The 21,176-nt window shown below is 37.2% G+C and overlaps 1 protein-coding gene and 1 pseudogene across 1 annotated transcript in view; one reads left to right on the top strand and one right to left on the bottom strand.

Annotated features, from left to right (window-relative positions):
* The first annotated feature begins 8,179 nt into the window (after nt 1-8,179).
* LOC112484441 lies at nt 8,180-8,294 on the top strand (annotated as a pseudogene).
* A 1,014-nt stretch (nt 8,295-9,308) lies between these two features.
* The window catches only part of SHQ1 (SHQ1, H/ACA ribonucleoprotein assembly factor), a 111,403-nt gene continuing 99,535 nt past the window's right edge, over nt 9,309-21,176 (bottom strand). Inside the window, 1 exon segment of the mRNA XM_006917470.3 lies at nt 9,309-9,855. Within this exon segment, the coding sequence (XP_006917532.1) occupies nt 9,309-9,855 (547 nt within the window).

The following is a 21,176-nucleotide window of genomic DNA, read 5'->3' as shown; positions in this document are numbered from 1 at the left end:
AATTCAAAGGTATACTGTCTTTAAAACACACCAGATGTTATTGAATTGTACACTTGAAACCTATTTGATTTTATTAAGCAATGTCACCCTAATAATTTTAATAAAAAACAAAACACCAAGCTGCTGCTGTACTACAACTGGGAAAGAGCTGCCAAGGAAGCACCTAGAGAATCTAGGCATCCATGCTTGGCAAATACACCACACAACAGGAAAATTCTGATTGATCCAGTTTACATTTGAGAGTAATTTCTACCACTGAAATAAGCCTGTATCAATGCAGCTATGAAAAGTATTATTTTGGGAAACTGTTCAGTGACATGGGGAAACATTCATGACTTCATGTGAAGAGAGAAAAGGAGATATTTATGTACTGCATGATTATAATTTTTTTTTAAGTGTGGGTATGTATTTGTATACATGCACACATACAGAAAGGCTGGGAATAAAGACATCAAAAAGGTAACTTGTTCTCAAGTATTTTCCTTGAAGCTAAATATTTTCAATTTAGAGGACTGACTTTTATTCTGAAATGTCCTTTTGCTTTTTATGTTAACATGCTTTATGAAAGAATGGTTTCAGTAGAATATTGGCTGTATAGATGTGCAAAAATAAACATTGGCAGCCCTGTTAGCAGCCATTTGTACCCCTTGTTTTTGTTATTGTTATTTTATTTATTTATTTATTATTTATTTATTCTAATTTTACAGAAGTCTGAATACAGAACTCTAGAACCCACTGCTCCAGGGAACAAACTGGTAGGACTCTCTCTTCCTCGCTCTAATCCCTTTGGCTTTCCTTGGAGTAGAGGCTTTTCCAGCAGGACCTGTCCCTAATTCAGTGGGAGTTCTGAGGAGGGAAACTATTTCTAGCCAAGAAAAAAATGAAGGGTGATCTGGAGGAGATAGCATTTGGATGTAGCCTTGACGATGGGTGAAATGTAAAGCTGTGTAAATTAACAAAAAGAGAATAAATAAATATGCAAACATGCTGAGGTGGGAAAACATAAAACATGTACGGGAAACATAAATACAGTAATTATTTAGCTATGTACTATGGGCAAATCTCCACCAGAAGCACTGGGTTGCAATGGGACTACTGTTTTCCGGGGGTTTCTGGGCTGCTGTCAAACTTCTGGAACTTGAGGCCAGATGACTGTAAGTGGGGTTCTGAAGTCACTCAGCCATTTCTGCTGCTGCTTCCTCTGAATACTCACTTCAACAAGAGCAGTTGGGGAATGTCTCCCTAGAAATAGCTTAAAAGAGAACAGCATACCACTGTGAACACTTAAAATACCAGAGAAAGAGCCTTCAGCACATGGTCCCAACTAGGACTGAGGCGTGTGTGGCAAAATCACTGCTTCCAGCATGTTTGAGTTGAAAGGAGAGAATATCCACATAGCAAAATTCTTTCTGGAGAGAAATCTTTTGTTTGCTTTTTCCAGGTGCTTAGGCATCCAATTCTACATTCTTCCTTTTCCTCCAGCTTCTTTTCATGATTTTAAAGAGCAGTCTTCCTTACCTAGGAAACAAATGGCCTCCACAGAGAGCTCAAAACAGCAAGTCATTTATCTGTTTGACATGTGTATATGTTTGTTTTCTCCAGCCTTGAGACAAGAGTGTGTCAACTACGGATGCCTGTGCCCCAGTCAATGATGAGGCAAGAATCAATTTCCAGCTGTATTTATCACTTGCTGCTTTACATCAAGTCAAATCAATGCTACCTTCATTTGATATGGATTGATAATATATATAATACACTCAGAAAATGGGCAGGAAAGGGGGAAGATCACAAACAAAAATTCCATCAGGGAATTTAGATGGTATGATGTTAAGAAAACACTTGAAATCTTTGATTTGCTTTAATGGAGATGACTGACCAGTTGGTCACAGAGATTTGTGTTTATGAAGTTTAATATCAATTAACACACAATGACAGATTATTTTATATAAGGAGATTTCTGAATCTTTAAAGATTTTATAATTAAAATATTCTGAAGATCTGGTATATTTTTAATAGAGAGGCAACTCTAGAGTTGCCTAGAATTTTCTTCCCGTATTGTTTTTAACTCATTTCTATTTTAGAGGTGTCTGCTTTGTCACCATTGACTATATGGGACAATTCTAGTTGCACGATATATAATAAAAGTCTCTTTATAACAAAATAGAAATCCAGGAGCCCCTCTGATTTAAAATAATTTTTAAAGTTTTACGACTAAGAAAACTTGACCCTCTCTCTCGTTCCTCCAACTCTTGGTAATAGAATTTGATCCATAGAACCAAAGTGGATTTTTCACTAGCAGATATGAAAACTGCCCCCCAGCTGTTCAACCAATTTAGAATGTGGTAGGGAGCAGCTCTGTCTCATTGTAAATTAATCCTGTGCCAATGAAAGATATCAACACAGTTACTTGCACCTAAAACTGATCATGCCCACAGCAAGGCTCCACATTATTCTTCAAGGTTAATGGGAGAGGAGAGACAGAAAATAGAAAAATTGGTCAATGATAATGCAAACCCTAACTAGCATGTCTCTGAAGCGATTAACAGGGCTGACTCACTTCCACAGCGCCAGCTCCCCCAGTGCCCTGTTGTCAAGCAATTGAACAGAGCCCTGTTTAGCTATGGGAAGTCAGACAATAATAATAAACCCTTATGTTGGTTTAATACTTTCCAGTTTATAAAGTATTTTGAACATACAGCCTCATCACCCTATAAGATAAATAAGAAAAAAATTATAGTCCCATTTTCAAGATGAAGGGAGAGACTGGAGGTTGGCATACTCCCTGTGGGCTGGTCATACCCGAGCTGTGATTCTGGAACTCAGCTCTTCATTTCATCAACCTCAAAGCCTTGGTTCTTCCCACTGAGCTGCAGCTAGGCAGTCACTGAAGTCTCCTCTGTGTTCTTTCCCCAACTTATTTTTTTCTCCCATCACCCAGAGTTTTTGGTTAATTCATATGGTCAATTTGAAACCATTCATATGGTTTTTAAACTAGAGTTAACTGGCAGGTTGTCTAGTTTAAAAAAATAAAAGGCAGCACCTTTGGACTGGTTTTGGGTTATAGATGTGCTTTAGTGTTCTTAACCCATTTTAAGCAAAGAGTAATGTCATATAACAAAGCTTTAACCCTCTGTGAACAAAGAGAGGGTAAGAGAAATGCTGCAGACATGGGAGTCTAAAATTAAGGCACTCACCCAAGTCGTCTTTAATATTCATGAAGAGTTCTTTAATTAGCTCCTTTACTTTGAGTATGTCCGGGAAGGATCATGTTTGCTTATTCTCTGAGGAAGGGAATAACAAGTTTTCCACCCTAGACAAGTCTTACTGAAGTACATTCGGTGTAGATTCCTAAGTAAGGACAAAAGTTGATGGAAAGAAGAACTACCATGGCTTTAACTTTTTAGACAAGAATGGACTTGCTCAACTTGATGTTAGTAGAAGTAAATGAAGGGAGTAACGAATAATGTGTTTTCAAACTAGCTTCAGGTGATGTGCTACTGAGGAGAAATGCATTGTCAATGGTCAAAGAAATTTTGAAGCTCTCCATAGAGCCTGAGAAAAGTCTTGAACAGATTCTGAAAAAGCTGTTACAGTGCTCAGAGTTACCATGCATGTCAAATGGCAAGGTCACCCCAAATATCCTGTTAATACAAGCAGGAATTTATATTGAAAATACAAATACTCTCACCTATATAAACTTAAAGTAAAAGAAATCACGCCCTTTCTTAAAATAAAAATACTACTGAAATTAATACGTATCAGATTTTACTTCATTTCCTCCTCAAAGCAAATTAGTTTATTTCATTGGTTCATTTATTCAACAAATATTTATAGAGTGCTGAGAATATGGGCACTGGTGATTCAGTGGTAACAGGACACAACACAGATCACACTCCCTAGAAACTGACATTCAAGTAAGAAAATTCACATTTAAAATATTAACAGACACTTATACCTCCAATCAAGATGGAGAAATAGGGATTAGATTTATTCTCCTACCTGACATAACCAAAACAGAAAAACAGAAACAACACATGAAACAATGGTTTTCAAGACATTGGACATCAGGCAATGAAAGACAGTGATGTTGGTTGTGCTCACCTCCTCCTATGACCACATAAAAATTACAACTATGCTATAGAATAACCATCATTGAGAATCGCCTGAAGACTAACTGAACATCGTTCTATAACTAAGGATGTATGGAAGAAGCCACATCAAGACTGATAGGTGTGGCAGAGACATGGAACAAGCAGACCACACACCCACAGTGTGGCAGTTAAAACTCAGAAGGGATATCTCAGCTGCTCAGGTCTCTCCTGAGGAGCAAGGAAGAGGTCTCAGCCCCACACCAGGTTCCCTAGCCCACGGTGTCAGTGAAGAGAAGAGGAATTCTTACATCTGGCTGTGAAAATCAGTGGGGATTCCATACAGGTGAGACAGGGCTGCTGGAGTCCAAGGTGTCCTCTTCAAGGGCCAGCACATGAACTTACTCCCTCTGAGCTCCAGTGCAGAGGGAGCAGCTCAAAAGGCACGAGGGACATATAGGGATGAAGTGAATTGTTAGGCTTCAGAGTGAGGGCTGGAAGGGCAGCTCTGTCTAGGTAGCTGCCATTGTGCATTTGTTGAGCCCTCCCAACACACAGCATGCAGGCACAGGTGGGCACCAAGTCTGAGTCTTCAACCTGGCTAATACTGTTTGCCCCACCCTGTGATTTCCTGAGACCCAGCCCTACCCAAATAACAGGCTTCCAGTGAGTTTTCCACACGAATGGTTTATCTCCACTCCTGTTGGGGACTTTCCTAAAATCTCTCGAAGGTTCACAAACCACAAACAAGCAGCATCTGGGCTCAGCGAGCATCGTACCCTTTGCTAAGTGGCCCCAAACTTGGCACTAGTGGCAGTTAGCTTCTGTTCACAGCTTAGCTCCTCCCAGGAACCTCCAAGCCCAGCACAAGTGGCATCCATCTGCAGATTACTTTGTAGCTCATACCAGGTAGCCCCAAGCCAGGCACAGGCAACAGCTAAACTTGCCCTTCAACAGAGCCCCTCCTAAGAGGCCCCAGAACCGACACACCCAGTGGCCAGCTTCGGACCACACCAAAGCACCACCCAAGAACCTCTATAAACGACACACCCAAAGGGCAGACCTGGCAGATACCTGAGCCCTGCTAAAGCTAATTCTGCTTCGTCAGCTGAGCCTCTCCAAAACAGTGCCTCTGCTGTAGTCAAGACCATTACTCACAACCAATCAGCCTGAGGGTCAATCCCTTCCATTGATGTGACAACAGTAATCAATGCTCAACTACAACAAGAGGGCACAGAAAACCCCCACAAGGAACATATCCAAAACATATCCAGCTCAGATGACCAGGGAGACCGTATCAAGACTTGGAGAAAAAGCAGCCCTACCTAATACGTAGAAACAAACACAGGGAGGCAGCCAAAATGGAAAGACAAAGAAATATGTCCCAAATGAAAGAACAGAATGAAACTCCAGAAAAAAAAAAAAAACTAAACAAAATGGAGACAAAAAGTCTACCAGATGCAGAGTTCAAAACACTGGTTATAAGGATGCTCAATGAACTTAGGAGAATAGATGAACTCAGTGAAAACTTAAAAGAGAAAACATAAAAATGAAGATAAAAAAGATGCAGTTAGAAATGAATAAGTAAATAACTGAAATGAAGAATATATTAGAGGGAATCAACAGTAGATTAGATGAAGCAGAGGGCTGAGTCTGCAATTTGGAAGACGAGGTAGTGGAAAACACCCAATCAGAACAGCAACAAGAAAAAAAGAAGTTAAAAAAAAAAAAAAAATGAAGATAGTTTAAGGAGCCTCTAAGACAATATCAAGCATTCCAACTTTTGCATAATAGGGGTAACCCAAAGGAGAAGAGAGAGAGACAGACAGAGAGCAAACAAGTGAGCAAGGAACTGAAAAACTTATTTGAGGAAATAATGATGGAAAACTTACCTAACCTGGTGAAGGAAAAAGACATAAAATCCCAGGAAGCATAGAGAGCCCCAAACAAGATGAACCCAAAGAGGACCACACCAAGACACATCATCATTAAAATGCTAAAGGTTAAAGGCAAAGCGAGAATCTTAAAAGCAGCAAGAGAAAAATATCTAGTTACCTACAAGGAAGCTCCCATAAGACTGTCAGCTGATTTCTCAACAAAACTTTGCAGGCCAGAAGGGACTGCCACAAAATATTCGAAGTAGTGAAAAACAAGGACCTACACCCAAGATTACTCTACCCAGAGAGACTATCACGTAGAATGGAAGAACAGATAAAGAGCTTCTCAGAAAAGAAAAAGCTGAAGGTGTTTGTAACCACCAAACCAGTACTACAAGAAATGTTAAAAGGACTTCTTTAACCCATTTCCCATTTAGGAAAAAAAGTGCAGCTCACTGTCAGCGTTAATTTAATTTTACATAAATACACTCTGAGGCAGAGGCAAATCTGACTGGTTTTCAATGTGAAAATAAAATACAAAAACTGTTCTTGAAGTTATTTCTAAAATGAACTTGTCTCTAATCCTAATATAACAGAAATGTATATATAAATCAGATTCATCAAATGAATCTTCGGCTAACAACTGAGAACAATGTTAACATTACGCATAGGAATGCTATATATTCTAGAATTTGACATTTTCAGTGATTGAGAATTATTATATTTTGTAAATGGAAATACCACTACTAAAAACAGAATGCTATAAATAGAATGATGTCATTTGTTTTCAAAAACTATTGATATACTAGAGTGATGTGAAAATAATAATAAAAGCGAGATATTTCATGGCAAACTTTGGGGTAAGGTTAGGACTATAATTCGTAAGTTATCTTGGGGTAAATGCTGCAGCTGTAAGTGCCACTGGTGAGTATTTTCGGGGCAAATGGGAAATGGGTTAAGAAGAAGGAAAAAAACACGAAAAATATGAATAAAATAGCAATTATCACATATCTAGCAACAATTACTTGAAATGTAAATGGATTAAATGCTCCAATCAAAAGACCTAGGGTGGCTAAATAAATAAGAAAACAAGACCCATAAATATGCTGCCTATAAGAGACCCACTTCAGACCAAAAGACACACACAGACTGAATAAAGAGATGGAAAAAGATACTTTATGCAAATGGAAATTTTAAAAAGCTGGGGTAGCAATACCTATATCAGACAAAATAGACTTTAAAACAAAGGCTGTAACAAAGGACACTTTGTACTCTTGAAAGTAATACAATATCGTATTTCAACTGCGTTTGAAAAATAAAATACATTTAAAAAAAAGAAAGTGATCCTGTGGAATGGAAAACAAACATGGTGAGCCATATGATCACCTCACCTACTACCTTGAAAGACTGTCCAGGCTGCACAGAGAGAGACGACCCAGGCAGAACCCAGTGAACTCCAGAGTTCAGCAGACAGAGTTGAGGGCTTGGGAAGACCAAGGCAGCAAGAGTTTGTAGAACAGAGTACTCGAGAGGAGAGAGCTGCAGAGAACCCCAGATATCTGGACAGGGTCTCCCTCTAGTATTCAAGAGAGCACCTACTAATGCGAGCATATCAATGAGGCTAGGAAAACAACCATTGGAAAGGATTAGAGGGAACAGAGCTCAGCACTCAAACAGACACCTATTTCCATCAGCCAGACTGGAAAACTCATAATTCATGGGGCATGGGAAAATCTTTCCTTATACTGTAAAACAGTTCATTTTAGACTGAGCACTCTTCCAGCCCTGCCTAATAACTTAAAAAGCAAGACACACAAAGATCAAACTATTTCCAAGTTACTTACCAGCATCCCAAAACAAAGCTAAAGAACATAAGAATACTATCTAGTACCCAACAAGATAAAATTCAAAATGTCTGGCATCCACTCAAAGATTACAAGACATGTAAAGATCACTCATACTGAGAACTTGTATCCAGAATTTACAAAGAATTCTCAAAACTCAAAAATAAGAAAACAAACAGCTCAGCTTTTTAAAAAATGGGAAGAGATTTGAACATACACTTGACCAAAGATATGTGGATGACAAATATGCATATGAAAAGATGTTCAGCACTGTAAATCATAAAAATGCAAATTAAAACCACTTCACACCTATTAAAATGGTAAAAATTTTAAAAACTGAGCATACCCAGTGATGCTAAGAATGTTAAAGAACTACATGCCACCCTGAACAAGCCCAATCCCATCTGATCTCGGAAGCTAAGCAGGGTCGGGCCTGATTAGTACTTGGATGAGAGACCACCTAGGAAGACCAGGTGCTGTAGGCATAAAAAATAAAAAATAAGGGATTGTAAGCTACAGGGTCCTTGCAATCTGTGAGGTCAACCAAGGGTCGCCTTGGCTAAAAAAAAAAAAAAAAAAGTTAAAAAACTAGAACTCTCATACTGGTGGGAATGTAAAATAATATAGCCGCTTTGGAAAAACAGTTTGGCAGTGTTTTTAAACTGTTAAACATATACCTACCACAACAGCTCAATCATTCCACTCCTAGATATTTACCTAAAAGAAATAAAAGCATATGTCCACACAAAAGTTTGCACACAAATATTCATAATAGCTTTATTTGTAACAGCTAAAAGATGGAAACAACCTACATGTCTATCAGTAGGTGAATGGATAAATCTACACACCGAAATATTACTCAGGTATGTGAGCAAAAAATTTAAAAAAAAAAACCCTCTTGATATATGCTACATCAATGAATCTCAAAATAATTTACTGAGTGAAATAAGCCTGATAAAAAAGAGTACATATTACATGATTCAATACTAAGTTCCAGGAAATGCAAACTAATGTACAATAACAAAGAGCAAATCAATGCTTGCCTGGAGAATGGGGGTAGGTGGCATGTGGGGATGGACAGTGGGAGAGGGGTAACAAAGGCCATGAGGGCAGTTGGAGATGACAGTAAGTACAGTATCTTGATTGTAGTGATGATTTACTTTGGTGCATATATCCACATCAATTCTTATTACATCATACTTTAAATATGAGCAGTTTATTATAAGTCATGTACATCTTGGTCAAGCTATTAAAAATATTAATGAGCTCTGCATTCTAGAGATTCTGGCAGAACTACTGTTTTCATCTTAAAATGTTAATTACACTTTGGTAAAAATACTTTAGAACTTTATTTTTAAAGTTGCAACAAGGAAACAGACATTACTTCACTGAAAAGCAATGCCATACACACTAAGAACAAGTACGAAGTAAAAATGATGAATCCTCACTCAGTAAATAAAACCAAATCGGAAGATAATTCTCAATGAATAAAACCAGAGTCAATCATTTGGGGTATGTCAGTTGTCTCTATCCTGTATACTGCCGTGACTTCCAGCAGCAGAGCCCTCAGGTTCGGAAATCTGAACTACAGTCTTCAGTTGTTCTCCAAGCTCCTCTATCAGAGGCCCAGATCCTTCAAGAGCTAAGGAAGAGACAAGTGGCTTTCCCTGACTAACATCAGACCTCAGGATGGCCGACTTTCTGCACACCCCACCATCATCGACAAGCAGGACACTGCTTTTCTCTATAAAGGGACCTTGCAAGGAATTTACTGTCTTGGATTCGCTATCTTTGAGCTCTTCTTGTTCTGAATCTGAGTCTTCAATCTCAGATGATGTGGGGCTGTCTGATTCCTCCAAATCACTTGCCTCAGAACTGGTTGAAGGTGTCTGCTGCCTGGAAATGGAATGGGCTGCTTTTAATGCAGTTTCTTCCTCCTGGACAAGAAGTGCCGCTGCTTCCAGTTCTTCCAGTTCTAATCCCAGCTGGGCCTTTGTCAGGGATACTTCCTTTAAGGCTTCTGCAAGAGCTGCCAACTTTTTGGACCTTAAAAACCATTTTAAGAAGAAATATTAGGACTATTCATTAATTGGCCTGGGGGCAACAAGGTACACAGCTTAAAGAAATAATAAAATAAAGTTGGGTCCATACTTTACATGACACACCAGGATAAATCCCCAAACAGATAAAAGATATACACGTAAAAAAAATGAAACTAGTAAAGTATTACAAAGAAGTGTAGGAGATTTCCTTTATGATCCTACAATGAAGAAGGCCTTTCCATGACTCAAAATCTAGAAGCTACAAACGAAAAGCAGAGACTGATAAATTTAACTAATAAAAACCAACAACTTCTGTAGGGCCAAAAAAAAAATAAAAAAAAATAAAAAAGCACCATCATAAGTCAAAAGGCTAAGGCAAAATTGAGAAAAACATGTGCAACTCCTATCACAGAGCAAGGCCTAACTTTCCTAACTTCTTAAAAGTGGATATAACAACCCATCAAAAAATGGCAAAAGATGTAAGCATACAATTCTCACAAAAGGAAATACAAATGTTTCTTAAGTATATGAAAAGATATCCAACTTCAGTAAAATAAGAGAAATACAAATTGAAGTCATACTGAGATATATTTTACACTTATCAAATTGGCAAAAATCCAAACATTTGTTAATACTGCTAGTAAGACTGTGGGGAGAAAGGAAGCTTCATACATTGGTGATGAAAAATTAAATAGATACAACCATATATGAAGGAGCACTTGACAAAAACTTTCAAAACTGAAAATGCACATACCCTTGACCCAGCAATATCACATCTGGAAATTAAACACAGGCCCAAGGTTTTTTTTTTTTTTTTTTTACTACCGCATTGTTTTTAATACCTCAAAATGGGAAACAGTCAAATTTCCATCAATATAATATGGGACCAATTGAAAACTTAAGACATATCCAAACATAGGAACAGTCTATAGCTACATAAGGAATAAAGCATTCCATGGGCTAACACATATATTGTTTATTTTTAAACCTATGTGACTGTAACACCTATTCAAAAGTTTTAAATGTACAAAAAAGAAAAAAAAAAAGCAATATTAGAGAGCAGCATAGAGTGCCTTTTATTTTTATCAGAAAACCATTTCATGTTATTTCAGAAGATATTTTTCTAAATTTGTAACATTATGTTATATTGAATAAACTTTTTCATTAACTTGAATGTATTCAGTAATTTTGTTTTTGAAAGAAGCAACATAAAGTATATTGCAGTTTTCCAAAACCTACGTCTTTACTATTCTATATCGGAAAATCTGATGTGGCGACTGAAAAAAAGCAGCAGTGAATGAAAGTGGTCAGCATGCTATCATGGCTTCTATGTTTCACTTACTTTAAAGATTAAATGAATGCACAAAACATTTAGTGGCTTTCAGACAAACTAGATAAGGGTGAGCTCACAAGATAAATTCATTTGTAAAAGTATAGTCCATCCCATATTGGGAGAATGAGGCTTTATTCAATAGAGCTGAAGTGAAAGGATGCTGCAGTGGGAACTACTAAACAAAGATGGTAATTTTCATCTCAGTGCCTACATATACCTAAGAACCTTTTGCCTCAAAATATTTAGCATCATGACTTTGTGCAAGCATGCTACCTCCCAGTCCTACACACTGCCTCTCCACAAGTGTAATCAGGATACAGACGCTCCACTGCAGTCAGTGTACAAGGGTAGGTAGGAAGTAGTGGAGTGAATGGGACAAGGGTAACAGCAATCACTGATGGGCTATTTTATCTTAAGCATAGAAAATTCTGAATTCCAGTGCTGCAATTTCCAGAGCTTAGGAAAGGAAAGGTGGATAGGGTAAAGAGGAAAACTACGATGAGATCAGCTGGAGTCAATGATTCACCAAAGGACTATAAAGTCTAGATAAACTGTGGTCAGTTTGAGACATCTTTAAAAGCACAGTTATGGAATAAGATGGTTACAATATATCATCTTATGTTCAAGATAGTTGTAGATGATATCTACCATATATTTTGAAACCTTGACTACCATTGGTAAAGGATTTAGTCAGAGCTAGTAGACCAGTTTAAAACATCTCTGCCCCAAGGCTCTGTCAGCCTAGGAACCAATTCACTGCCATCTTTTTCACTGAAGGAGATCCGCTCTGCGTTGTGACACACAGCTTTAAGAGATAAAGAGCAATGAACTCGGGGAAGAAGATAATGCCTCTTACCAAATTATAATATTAGAAATACAAATTTTACATAAGAGCTTTTACTTTAGTGGCCATACATCTCACATCTTAAATAGCCATGACAAATACTTTCAACAACATATGAAGGATGATGTTTCACAAATGTCACTGTACTTGTTCCTAATGGCAACCCCATAAATCAGTTTCCTTTTTAGCTCCATTACAGATGACGAAATGGAAGCTTGGAGGCGTTAAGAAACCTGCTGCAGTTCACCCAGCTAACAAGGGGCAGTCAAGACAGTAACTGATGCCTCCGAGTTCTAGTGCTCTTCTTACTTCACCCGAGGGCTTTCCATGAATATCCAGACTCTGAAAAGTTTCACTTCTTAAGACCACATTCTTTACTCCTTCCCAATTGAGCTCTATTCCACGTCTTCCAAATGAGCAAGTTCTAACTTACACAAGGCCCAGAATTCTCCAAAGAAGCTATGACTAATATCTTTAGCTTAGCAATCTTAAACGAAGTGTATACACCTAAGCTTTAACTTTAGAGGTTTAGACTAGAAAGAAAAAAATTTTTAATTATTTCAGTGCATATTAGTTAATAGTACAGTAGGTATGTCAACTCAAGTTAAAAACTATTTTGATCTGTTTTTGTCTACTATAAAAATGTTATATCTGTCATTTACAACAGAATAAGTTTGGAATTTCAAAGTCCGTCACCTATAATCCTGGCTCTTTTCACAAAGCATACCCTACATATGGTGGGACTAAAAAAAGTCAACTCCAACAGACAGGAAAGTAGCAAGGATGAGCTATGTGACCAAAACAGGAACTTGTGCCTATTACCAGCTGATGTGAATTTTAATCCTTCAGGAAAAAGTTTGTTTCTCACTTTAACACTACATTATGTTTAAAGTGACCCATTTATATAAATATGTAAAAAATAAATAATGCTAATTTTTGATTCTTCACCATGCTGATTCATCTCTACTTCTTATATTCTACATTTAATCTTCAAGCTGCCTAGTTTCCTAAATTAATATTAAAGATCTGACAGAACATTAAGTTTATAGAAGAAGTATTCTGAACTCTTCCCCTAAAGAATGCTAGGATAAAAAGTGATTACAAATTTCAAAATATTATTGGTGTAGAATGTGACCTAATAATATAAGGAATGAAAGCTGGGTTTGTTTCTATTCAACTGTTTGACACAGATAATTTAGCAATCACTGTTCATAAAAAAGAAAAATATTTCTTTGGAGGAAAAAAAACTAGGCCATGAAAAAGTAGCCTTTTTGTTCTTTCAACTGCTGGTACAATTAGAGTTGGTTCTAAGTCTGCCACTCCTTGTAAATTCTAGAGTCTACCTCTGTAATGGCCTTTCCATTTCAGAAAGCACCTCATTTATTGCAGTTAGTGGTTTTTCACTGTCACACTCAGACCAGGTTAGTTCATGTCAAAAAGCCCTGGTCAGATGACATTATTAGTTAACCACAATGCTTAGAAAAATCAAGTATATCAAGAAACTGAGTTACTAGTTGGACTTACAGTATATATTTTATATCTAAGTGAAAAACACCTATCCATTAAGAATATATTTATTACCAACTAAAGAGATTTAGCATTTAAAATAAGATATGACAACTGAAACATATTATCATATTTTAATAAAATTCACTCAAAACAGGTTTTTTCTTAAAGTTTTGGGAAATGTAATCGTACCACGTAAATTTTAAAAAAACTTTCATTTTCTTTGTATATGTGAAATAATATTCTATTTAGAAAAACAATTAATTAAACACTGCTTTCTGACAAGTTACAGCAGATAAAACTACCATAAAAGAGGAAGAGCTGAAAGTACATGCCTTTACCATGGCTGAACTTACATAAAATTTCCCCATTTGTTTTATATTTGGTGGTCAAGTTTGGGGAAAGAAAAAAAAAGGACCCATGGCCTTATGAAACAGCCAAGACAAAGTGCAAAAGGAGCACTGAAATGTAGGAAAAAGAAAACTGTGTATAAATAGAAAGCATACATCCTGTTTCTTGCTGTAGAGTTTTGTCTCAAACTATCAATCAACTTTTCACCACTTCCTGCAATAGCAGGTCTACTATAAATCTTGTAGTAACTGACTAGGTTTCATTTCCTCTGCCCAAACCTGCCAACCTGCCAGCCATGACAAACTCACACTAGAGCCAACAACTGATAATGTAGCACAGGATACCAGTGAGGCAATTCAAGAAACATTTCATAACTGGATGATGGAATACATTGTCTTGGCCTTTTAGTTTCAAAGGACACACACATTCTCATTCATATTCTCTCTCTCTCTCTCTCTCTTTAAGATTCTATGATTCTATCGGGACAAACAGCACATCAACTTTCTTTTTAAAGGGAATTGAAAATGACATATAATCAGAATTCCTCTTTATTGAAAAGAAACAGTTCCAAACTTCAAAATTCCCTGTCCAAAAACATATTTATATTGTAGCCTGGTCTAAAAGGTAATACATTAGCTTTAAGTAGAAGCTGCTAGTGAAACTATTCTCTGAAAGTTGTCATGAAAAGCGAATACCAATCGATGCACAGATGAACACAGAATTGTGTTATTATTCTATAATAGTAAAAACTGTTTCCAGCTCAGTCATTAATAGAAACAATCTCTTTGAACAAGAAACTGCTAATTTAATATAGAAAATACTGCAACAAGTGTTATTTAAGCCATATTAAGTTTGGGCCAATGGAATAACTTTTCACCCTATTTTCAACTTGATTTAATACTATTCTGTGGGCCTGGGCTATGAAAAATAACATTTAGTCCATGAATCAGCAGAATAATTTTCTAAAAACTCCCCATATTAGTTTCCTATGGCTGCCATAACAAACTACCACAAACTGGTGGCTTAATAGAATAGTAATTTATTCTCTTATAGTTCTAGAGGATAGGAGTTCGAAATCAAGACGCTTACAGGGTTGGTTCTTTCTGAGGGCTCTCAGGGGAGAATCTGTTCCATGCCTTTCTCTTAGTTTCTAGTGTTTCCAGCAATCTTTGGTGTTCCTTGACTTGTAGACACATCATTCTAAGCTCTGCCTCTGTCATGACATGGTGTTTTCTCTGTGCATCTATTCCTTTACACGGCTATCTTCCCTCAGTATGTGTCTGTCTCTTCTTCTTGCCTTATAAAGACACCAGTCTTACTGGATTAAGAGGTCATCCTACTCCAGAATGAACTTATGAATTAATGACCTCTACGACAACCCTATTTCCAAATAAGGTCACATCTTGAAGTTCTGGGAAAGACATGCATTTTGAGTTGACACTGTCCAACCCATTACAGCTTATCTTTTTGGCCCACCCCCAGTTCATGTCTGTCCCATACGCAATATATACATTCACCCCATCTCAACATCCCCCAAAGTCTCTACTGTTCCAATATCAACTCTATGTCCAAAATCTCATCTAAATTAGGCTTAAGAGAGACTCTGGGTATGTTCCATCCTGGGGTAAAATTCCTCTCCATCCACGGACTTGTGAAACTAAACGAGTTACCTGTTTCCAAAATACAATGGTGGGACAGGCATAGAACAGACTTTCCCATTTCAGAAGGGAGAAAATAGAAAGGATGAAAAGGTTATCAGTCCAGTGCAAAGTCACAACACAATAGGTCAATTTCATTAGTTTTTGAGGCCCGAGAATAATCCTCTGTGGCTCGATACTCTGTCCTCTGTCCACCCACTCTGACTTCTGTATCCACGATTCTGTCCTTGGAGTTATTCTTCCTTCATTTCTTCCCATCTGTTTTTTGTTCTTGTTATTGTTGTCTGTTTTGTTTTGTTTTGTTTTGTTTTGTTTTGGTCTAGGCTGACAGAGTTTCTGCTGGTATGACATTTTCAAAAACCTTGTTGATCTTCGGTAGATGTTGTGGGGATCCACGCTACTAGACATGAGGATTCTCCACAGGTCCTTTCTAAATGACTCCATCTCTATTCCTGACTTGTGCTAAGAAGGTGGAGTGGATCCATAAGTCAAATGCTTTTTAGCCAATGGCTGTCCAGCCACATCCTAGGCCCTGTTTTCAGAGCACACTATCTGGATAGGGTGAAAATTTTCCAAATCAAATGCTGGTTCGTTTTTGCTTAACAATTCCTTCCTTAACTTATCTTTCCCTTTCTGTATTCTACTATAAGCAATGAGGAGAAAGCAGGCTGCATTTTTCACTCTTTGTTTAGAAATTTAGCTAAATATCAAGTTCTTCGCTTGTAAGTTCTATTTTCCGCCACTGAATGGCAGAGCATAAGTCAGCCAAGCTCTCTGCTACTTTGTAACAAGGATCACTTTTTCTCCAATTTCCAATAATACATTCCTCATTTCCATCTTGGACCTCATGAAAAGCACCTTTAACATTCCTATTTCTAGCACCATTCTGTCTGTAATAATATATATTTTTTCTAAGACAACAGAAACTTTTTCTGTAGCTCTCCTTACTTCTTTCTGAGCCCTAACTAGAGTTACCTTTAATGTCCATATTTCTACCAAAAGTCTCTTTTAAGGCATTCTAGGATTTTTCTATATGTACCCCTAAACTCTTCCAGCCTCTACCCATTACCCAATTCCAAAGCCACTCCCATGTTTTTAGGTATTTGTTATAGCAGCACTGCACTCACAGTACCAACAACTGTATTAGTTTCTTAGGGCTGCCATAACAAACTACCACAAAATGGTGGCTTAAAGCAACAGAAAGTAATACTCTCACAGGTCTTGAGGCTAGAAGTCAAAAAACAAGGTGCTGACAGGGTTCCTTCTGAGGGCTCTGAGGGAAGAATCTGATTCATGCCTTTCTCTTAGCTTCTGATGCTGCCACTAATCCAGCAAGCTCTGCCTCTGTTAAGACAGCATTCTCTCTCTGTTTGTTTCCTCATAAGGCCATTTTCCCTCTAGATGTGTCTCTGTGTCTCTTCTCCTCTCCTTATAAGGACACCAGTCGTACTAGATTAAGGGGCCATCCTACTTATCTTAACAATTAATGACTTCTACAACAACCTTATTTCCAAATAAAGTCATATTTGGAGATTCTGAGATGGGCACAAATTTTGTGGGGAAATTCTTCAACATAGTAAACCCCCTGCAGCTGAAACAAATAGATAGTGGAGATGCTCAAAAATGGAGGATAATTAAGACCGTAAAGTAGAAGCCAAATTTTAATAGTAAACAGTGATTTTAAAAAAAGGTTAAGATTTTACCTTGAAACAAAACTACAAACTACACAAATAAGTTTATAAAATATTTTACAATGTTAATATGCAGGTTATAATTGCTGCTATGAGCTAATTCTGAAGATGAACAAAGAATAAACCAAATATTAATTATATTTGTAATTGCGACTCTTTTAACAAAATTATGTTATAGCATCATATGACAGTCATCACTGCAGGTTGGTCTTTTATAGCAGAATTTTAGAGGAATTTTTGCAAATAACCAACCATGGCATCATCAGTTTTCTCAAGGCTTCAATCATGTGATATACAAGTCAATCCTTTGATATTCAAACTAAAGATTTCCACTAATGTCACTATTACTGTAGAGTTTTCTCCTTCAACTATTAACTAATCCCACACCTTCAAGCCTCATTGTCAGTGTTTCTGTGTGTGGCTGAAGTACAGCTCCCATATTACTTCCACTGCCTTCCTGAAATCCTTGATCTTTTGCTCAATTTGCAATTTATTTGCACTGCACAATTACAAGCCAATCCGCTAGTAGATTTTTTTTAAAGGTGCCCCAAAGAGACTTTTAAAAAGTAATAATGACTTAGAATCCTCACAAAAATAACATGAATGAAGCCACATGCAAAAAGGTATGCACTGTATTATTTCAGTTGTACAAAGTACTAAAACAGGCAAAATCAGTGGATGGTGATAGATGTGAGAGTGCACAAAGGGGCTTCTAGGCTGCCCCTAAAGCGTAGTTCTTGATTTGGGTAATAGTTACACAAGTGTTTCACTTTATCAGAATTCATTACTTGGTGTACTTATAATCTGTGCATACATCAACAAAGATTAGCTTAAAAACAAAAAAAAAAAACAAACAAGAAAAACACCCAAAACCCAACAAATATTAATCCTGGAAAAAGTTTCAGGCTTCTGAACATTTGCTCTAAAATAGGAGATGGAGCCAGAGAGAAGAGGAATGTGTCTTAAGGGTACACAGCATCACAGGGACAGCTCCAATTTCCTCTGGGAAAACTATCAGGATTTCTAATACTCCTCATCTCAAATTTTTTAAAAGGCATGGCATGTTATACCAAACATAAAAAGAATCTCAAAATATGTCTAGAGAAATATCAGTCATCTCTTCCAGTGTGCATACCATATACAGAAAGTTGTTCTTTGCAGAAGTAGATAGTTCACTACTATGAAGATTAGTCCTGAGATACTGCTTAAAGCACTGTCTGTGGGTCATTTCAAATATCCTCTTGAAAGGCATTCCCCACCCCCCCAGGACATTTGATCTACAGACCAATCTTAGTACTTTCTTAACTAAGTATAAAATAAAAATTTCTATTATTTTTCTTTTTATACTGTTTCTAAGCCTCTAATAAATACTTCATCTTTCTTATCAAAAACCTGAAAACAAGCCTTCAGATGTCTTTGTACCATTTATATAAATATTTTCCTAAAAGGGAGCAATTTTATCTAATTTGTATACTATAGGGTGAAGCTTACCTTCTTAAAAACAAAGTTTTTTAAAAAAATGAGTATAAAGGTTTATAAGACCCTATTCTATATTTGCAATTCCAATTAAAATTTATACAGTAACAACAAAAAAGAAATCTTTCCCGGGGGAGTACAGAGGACAACTAAATCAGGTGATTATTATCATTATCATTATAGAACTAGATGGGAAAACTTTTTTTTTTTTTTTTTTTTTTGGTTTAATGTAGGAGGAGGCAAGAGAATTAAAATGTTAATCAAGCTACATTCAGCGACTGCAATATGCTGCTCAGCCCTGCAGCCAGGCCAGAAGGACAATTTCAGAACAGAGGGAGATTTCTGCTAGGATTGCTAACAACCCATTCCCCACACCTGTGCAGGGGAAACAGGAACCAAGAGTCATTGCCTATGGCAAAAAGATGGGGAACCTCAGGATCAAAGGCTGGGAACTGCCAGCAGGCCTTTCACTCTATTCTTACTTTTTCTGCTACACACTCTTCCTCACTGTATACCCATATCGCAGGAAATAAGAACTAAAGAATGGCATATAAACTGAATTCCCTGAACACTTGCGGTCCCTCTCAGTGCCTTTTACTCTCTCACTGTCCTCATCAGCTCTATTGTCACTGTCTCTCTGGGTCTCTCTCAGTGCCTTTACTGTGTCTGCCCCTGTCTCTCTTACTGTCCCTCTCACTCTCTGCCTCTGAGAGGAGACCTCCCTCTGTCTGTGGAGTGTTATTCCTCTTCTAACAAACTTTCCTTTTGACTCTAACTTTGGCAAGTGTGTTGATTTCTTTCCATGCTCTTCGCCAAAGGAACTCCTTCGCTCGGTATGGGACTCGGTCTCCCCCCAACTCGGAGAAATTTGCCCTGTCCTGCATCAGGCTGACCTCAGTCATTTAGGATTCTTTTGCTTTGATTTTGTCCTTTTTTTTTTTTATGAGTATGTTTTATCTGTCAAATGATAGTTGATTTGGAAATTACGGTCACACTGTTCAAATAAATTCTGAAATTCAAGAGGTCTCTTTTTCTAATATACTCCACTCACTAATAATATGCACGTGTGGATTAACAGTAAAGACTCAAATATTTTTTATATTTATGATAAAGTCATTAATCAACTCATTTTTACTATCTAAGCTTCCTACTCACCAAAAGAACTATTCTCAGCATGCTTTAGACTTACCCTGGGACTTTACATGCAGTCCCCTCAGGAGTTATGCCAGCAGATTATGTTATTTTATTTTCCTTTCATCAGCCAGAGGTTTTAACCATTTATGCCTCTGGCTAACGCCTAAGTAAATTGTCAATTTCCTCAAATAAAATATCTACAAAAAATTCCTAAATTTTACTTCAGGTCTGCAATACCTTATCTGAAACACTTCGACCTAAAAGGGTTTCAAAATTCCCATGGTTTTGTTTTGCATTTCAGAAAGGTAACTCTGAATATATAACATTATATATACATTATCTAACACCCCCAACAGCAACCTGTAATCAAGTACACTAATATTTCTGTAGCAAAATGTAGTCATTCCAAGTGTAGTAAATGAAGATTGAAAATAGTCTCATGTCAAAAGATGAGTTTAGGTCAGTCAGGTTTTGTTGCCAATAGTCCTGAAAATATTTTCGCTTTCAAAATTTTCTGGTTCTGAATTATGGACGAGACCAGAAGTAATTAGAATGAGCTGTTGCCTTATAGATCAAGTGCTCAGATCCAAGGTCAGTCTTCTGACAAATATTTGAGTACCTACTATGAGCCAGGTTTGGTGGATATAATAGTGAATATAAACAGCCTCTGATCTGGAGATCAGATCATCTCAGTGAGTGTGTGCTGACCAAAGAACAAACCATCATATCACAGTGAAGTAAGTCCATGAGAGGGACCAGCATAAGGTACTCCTGGGCACATCCAGCTCAGGGGCTTTGTTGTGGGCTCTGAGGAGGTAGTCTCCTCGCCTCATATAATTCGACATGAAAATCATTTTGCACCTTAAAATGAGAGCAAGAAGTCCACTAAAGTCCTAATTATGCTCAAGTTGACTACTTCAATGCTTTTCTTGAAATTTCAAATATCAAATTCTTGGAAGAAAAAAAATATATTTTTTTTCTTTTCTGCCTCCAACGTGCTGGTCCATATATATCAATGTTAAGTTTGTCTGTAGGGTGCAGTTGATACTCATTATTTGTGAATTCCATACTTGTGAATTTGCCTACTTGCCAAAATTTACTTGTAACCTCAAAATCAAAACTCCTCAGTGCTTCTGTGGTCATTCGCAGAGCGTCAAAAATCTGTAGTCGTCCAATGTGCACGTTCCCAGCTAAGGTCTAATAAGATGACTCTGTCTTCTTCTTTCATTTGTCATACTGTAAAAAAGTATCCTTTCATGGTCAATTTAGTGCCATGTTTTTTTTTTCATTTGGGAGATTTTGTTGATTTCACTGTTTAAAATGGCTCCCAAG

The sequence above is a fragment of the Pteropus alecto genome, unplaced genomic scaffold (assembly GCF_000325575.1).
Source record: "Pteropus alecto unplaced genomic scaffold, ASM32557v1 scaffold75, whole genome shotgun sequence".
Classification (NCBI taxonomy): Eukaryota; Metazoa; Chordata; class Mammalia; order Chiroptera; family Pteropodidae; genus Pteropus; species Pteropus alecto.
Note: the sequence above shows the minus strand (reverse complement) of the source record. Positions and strands in the feature narration are given on the sequence as shown.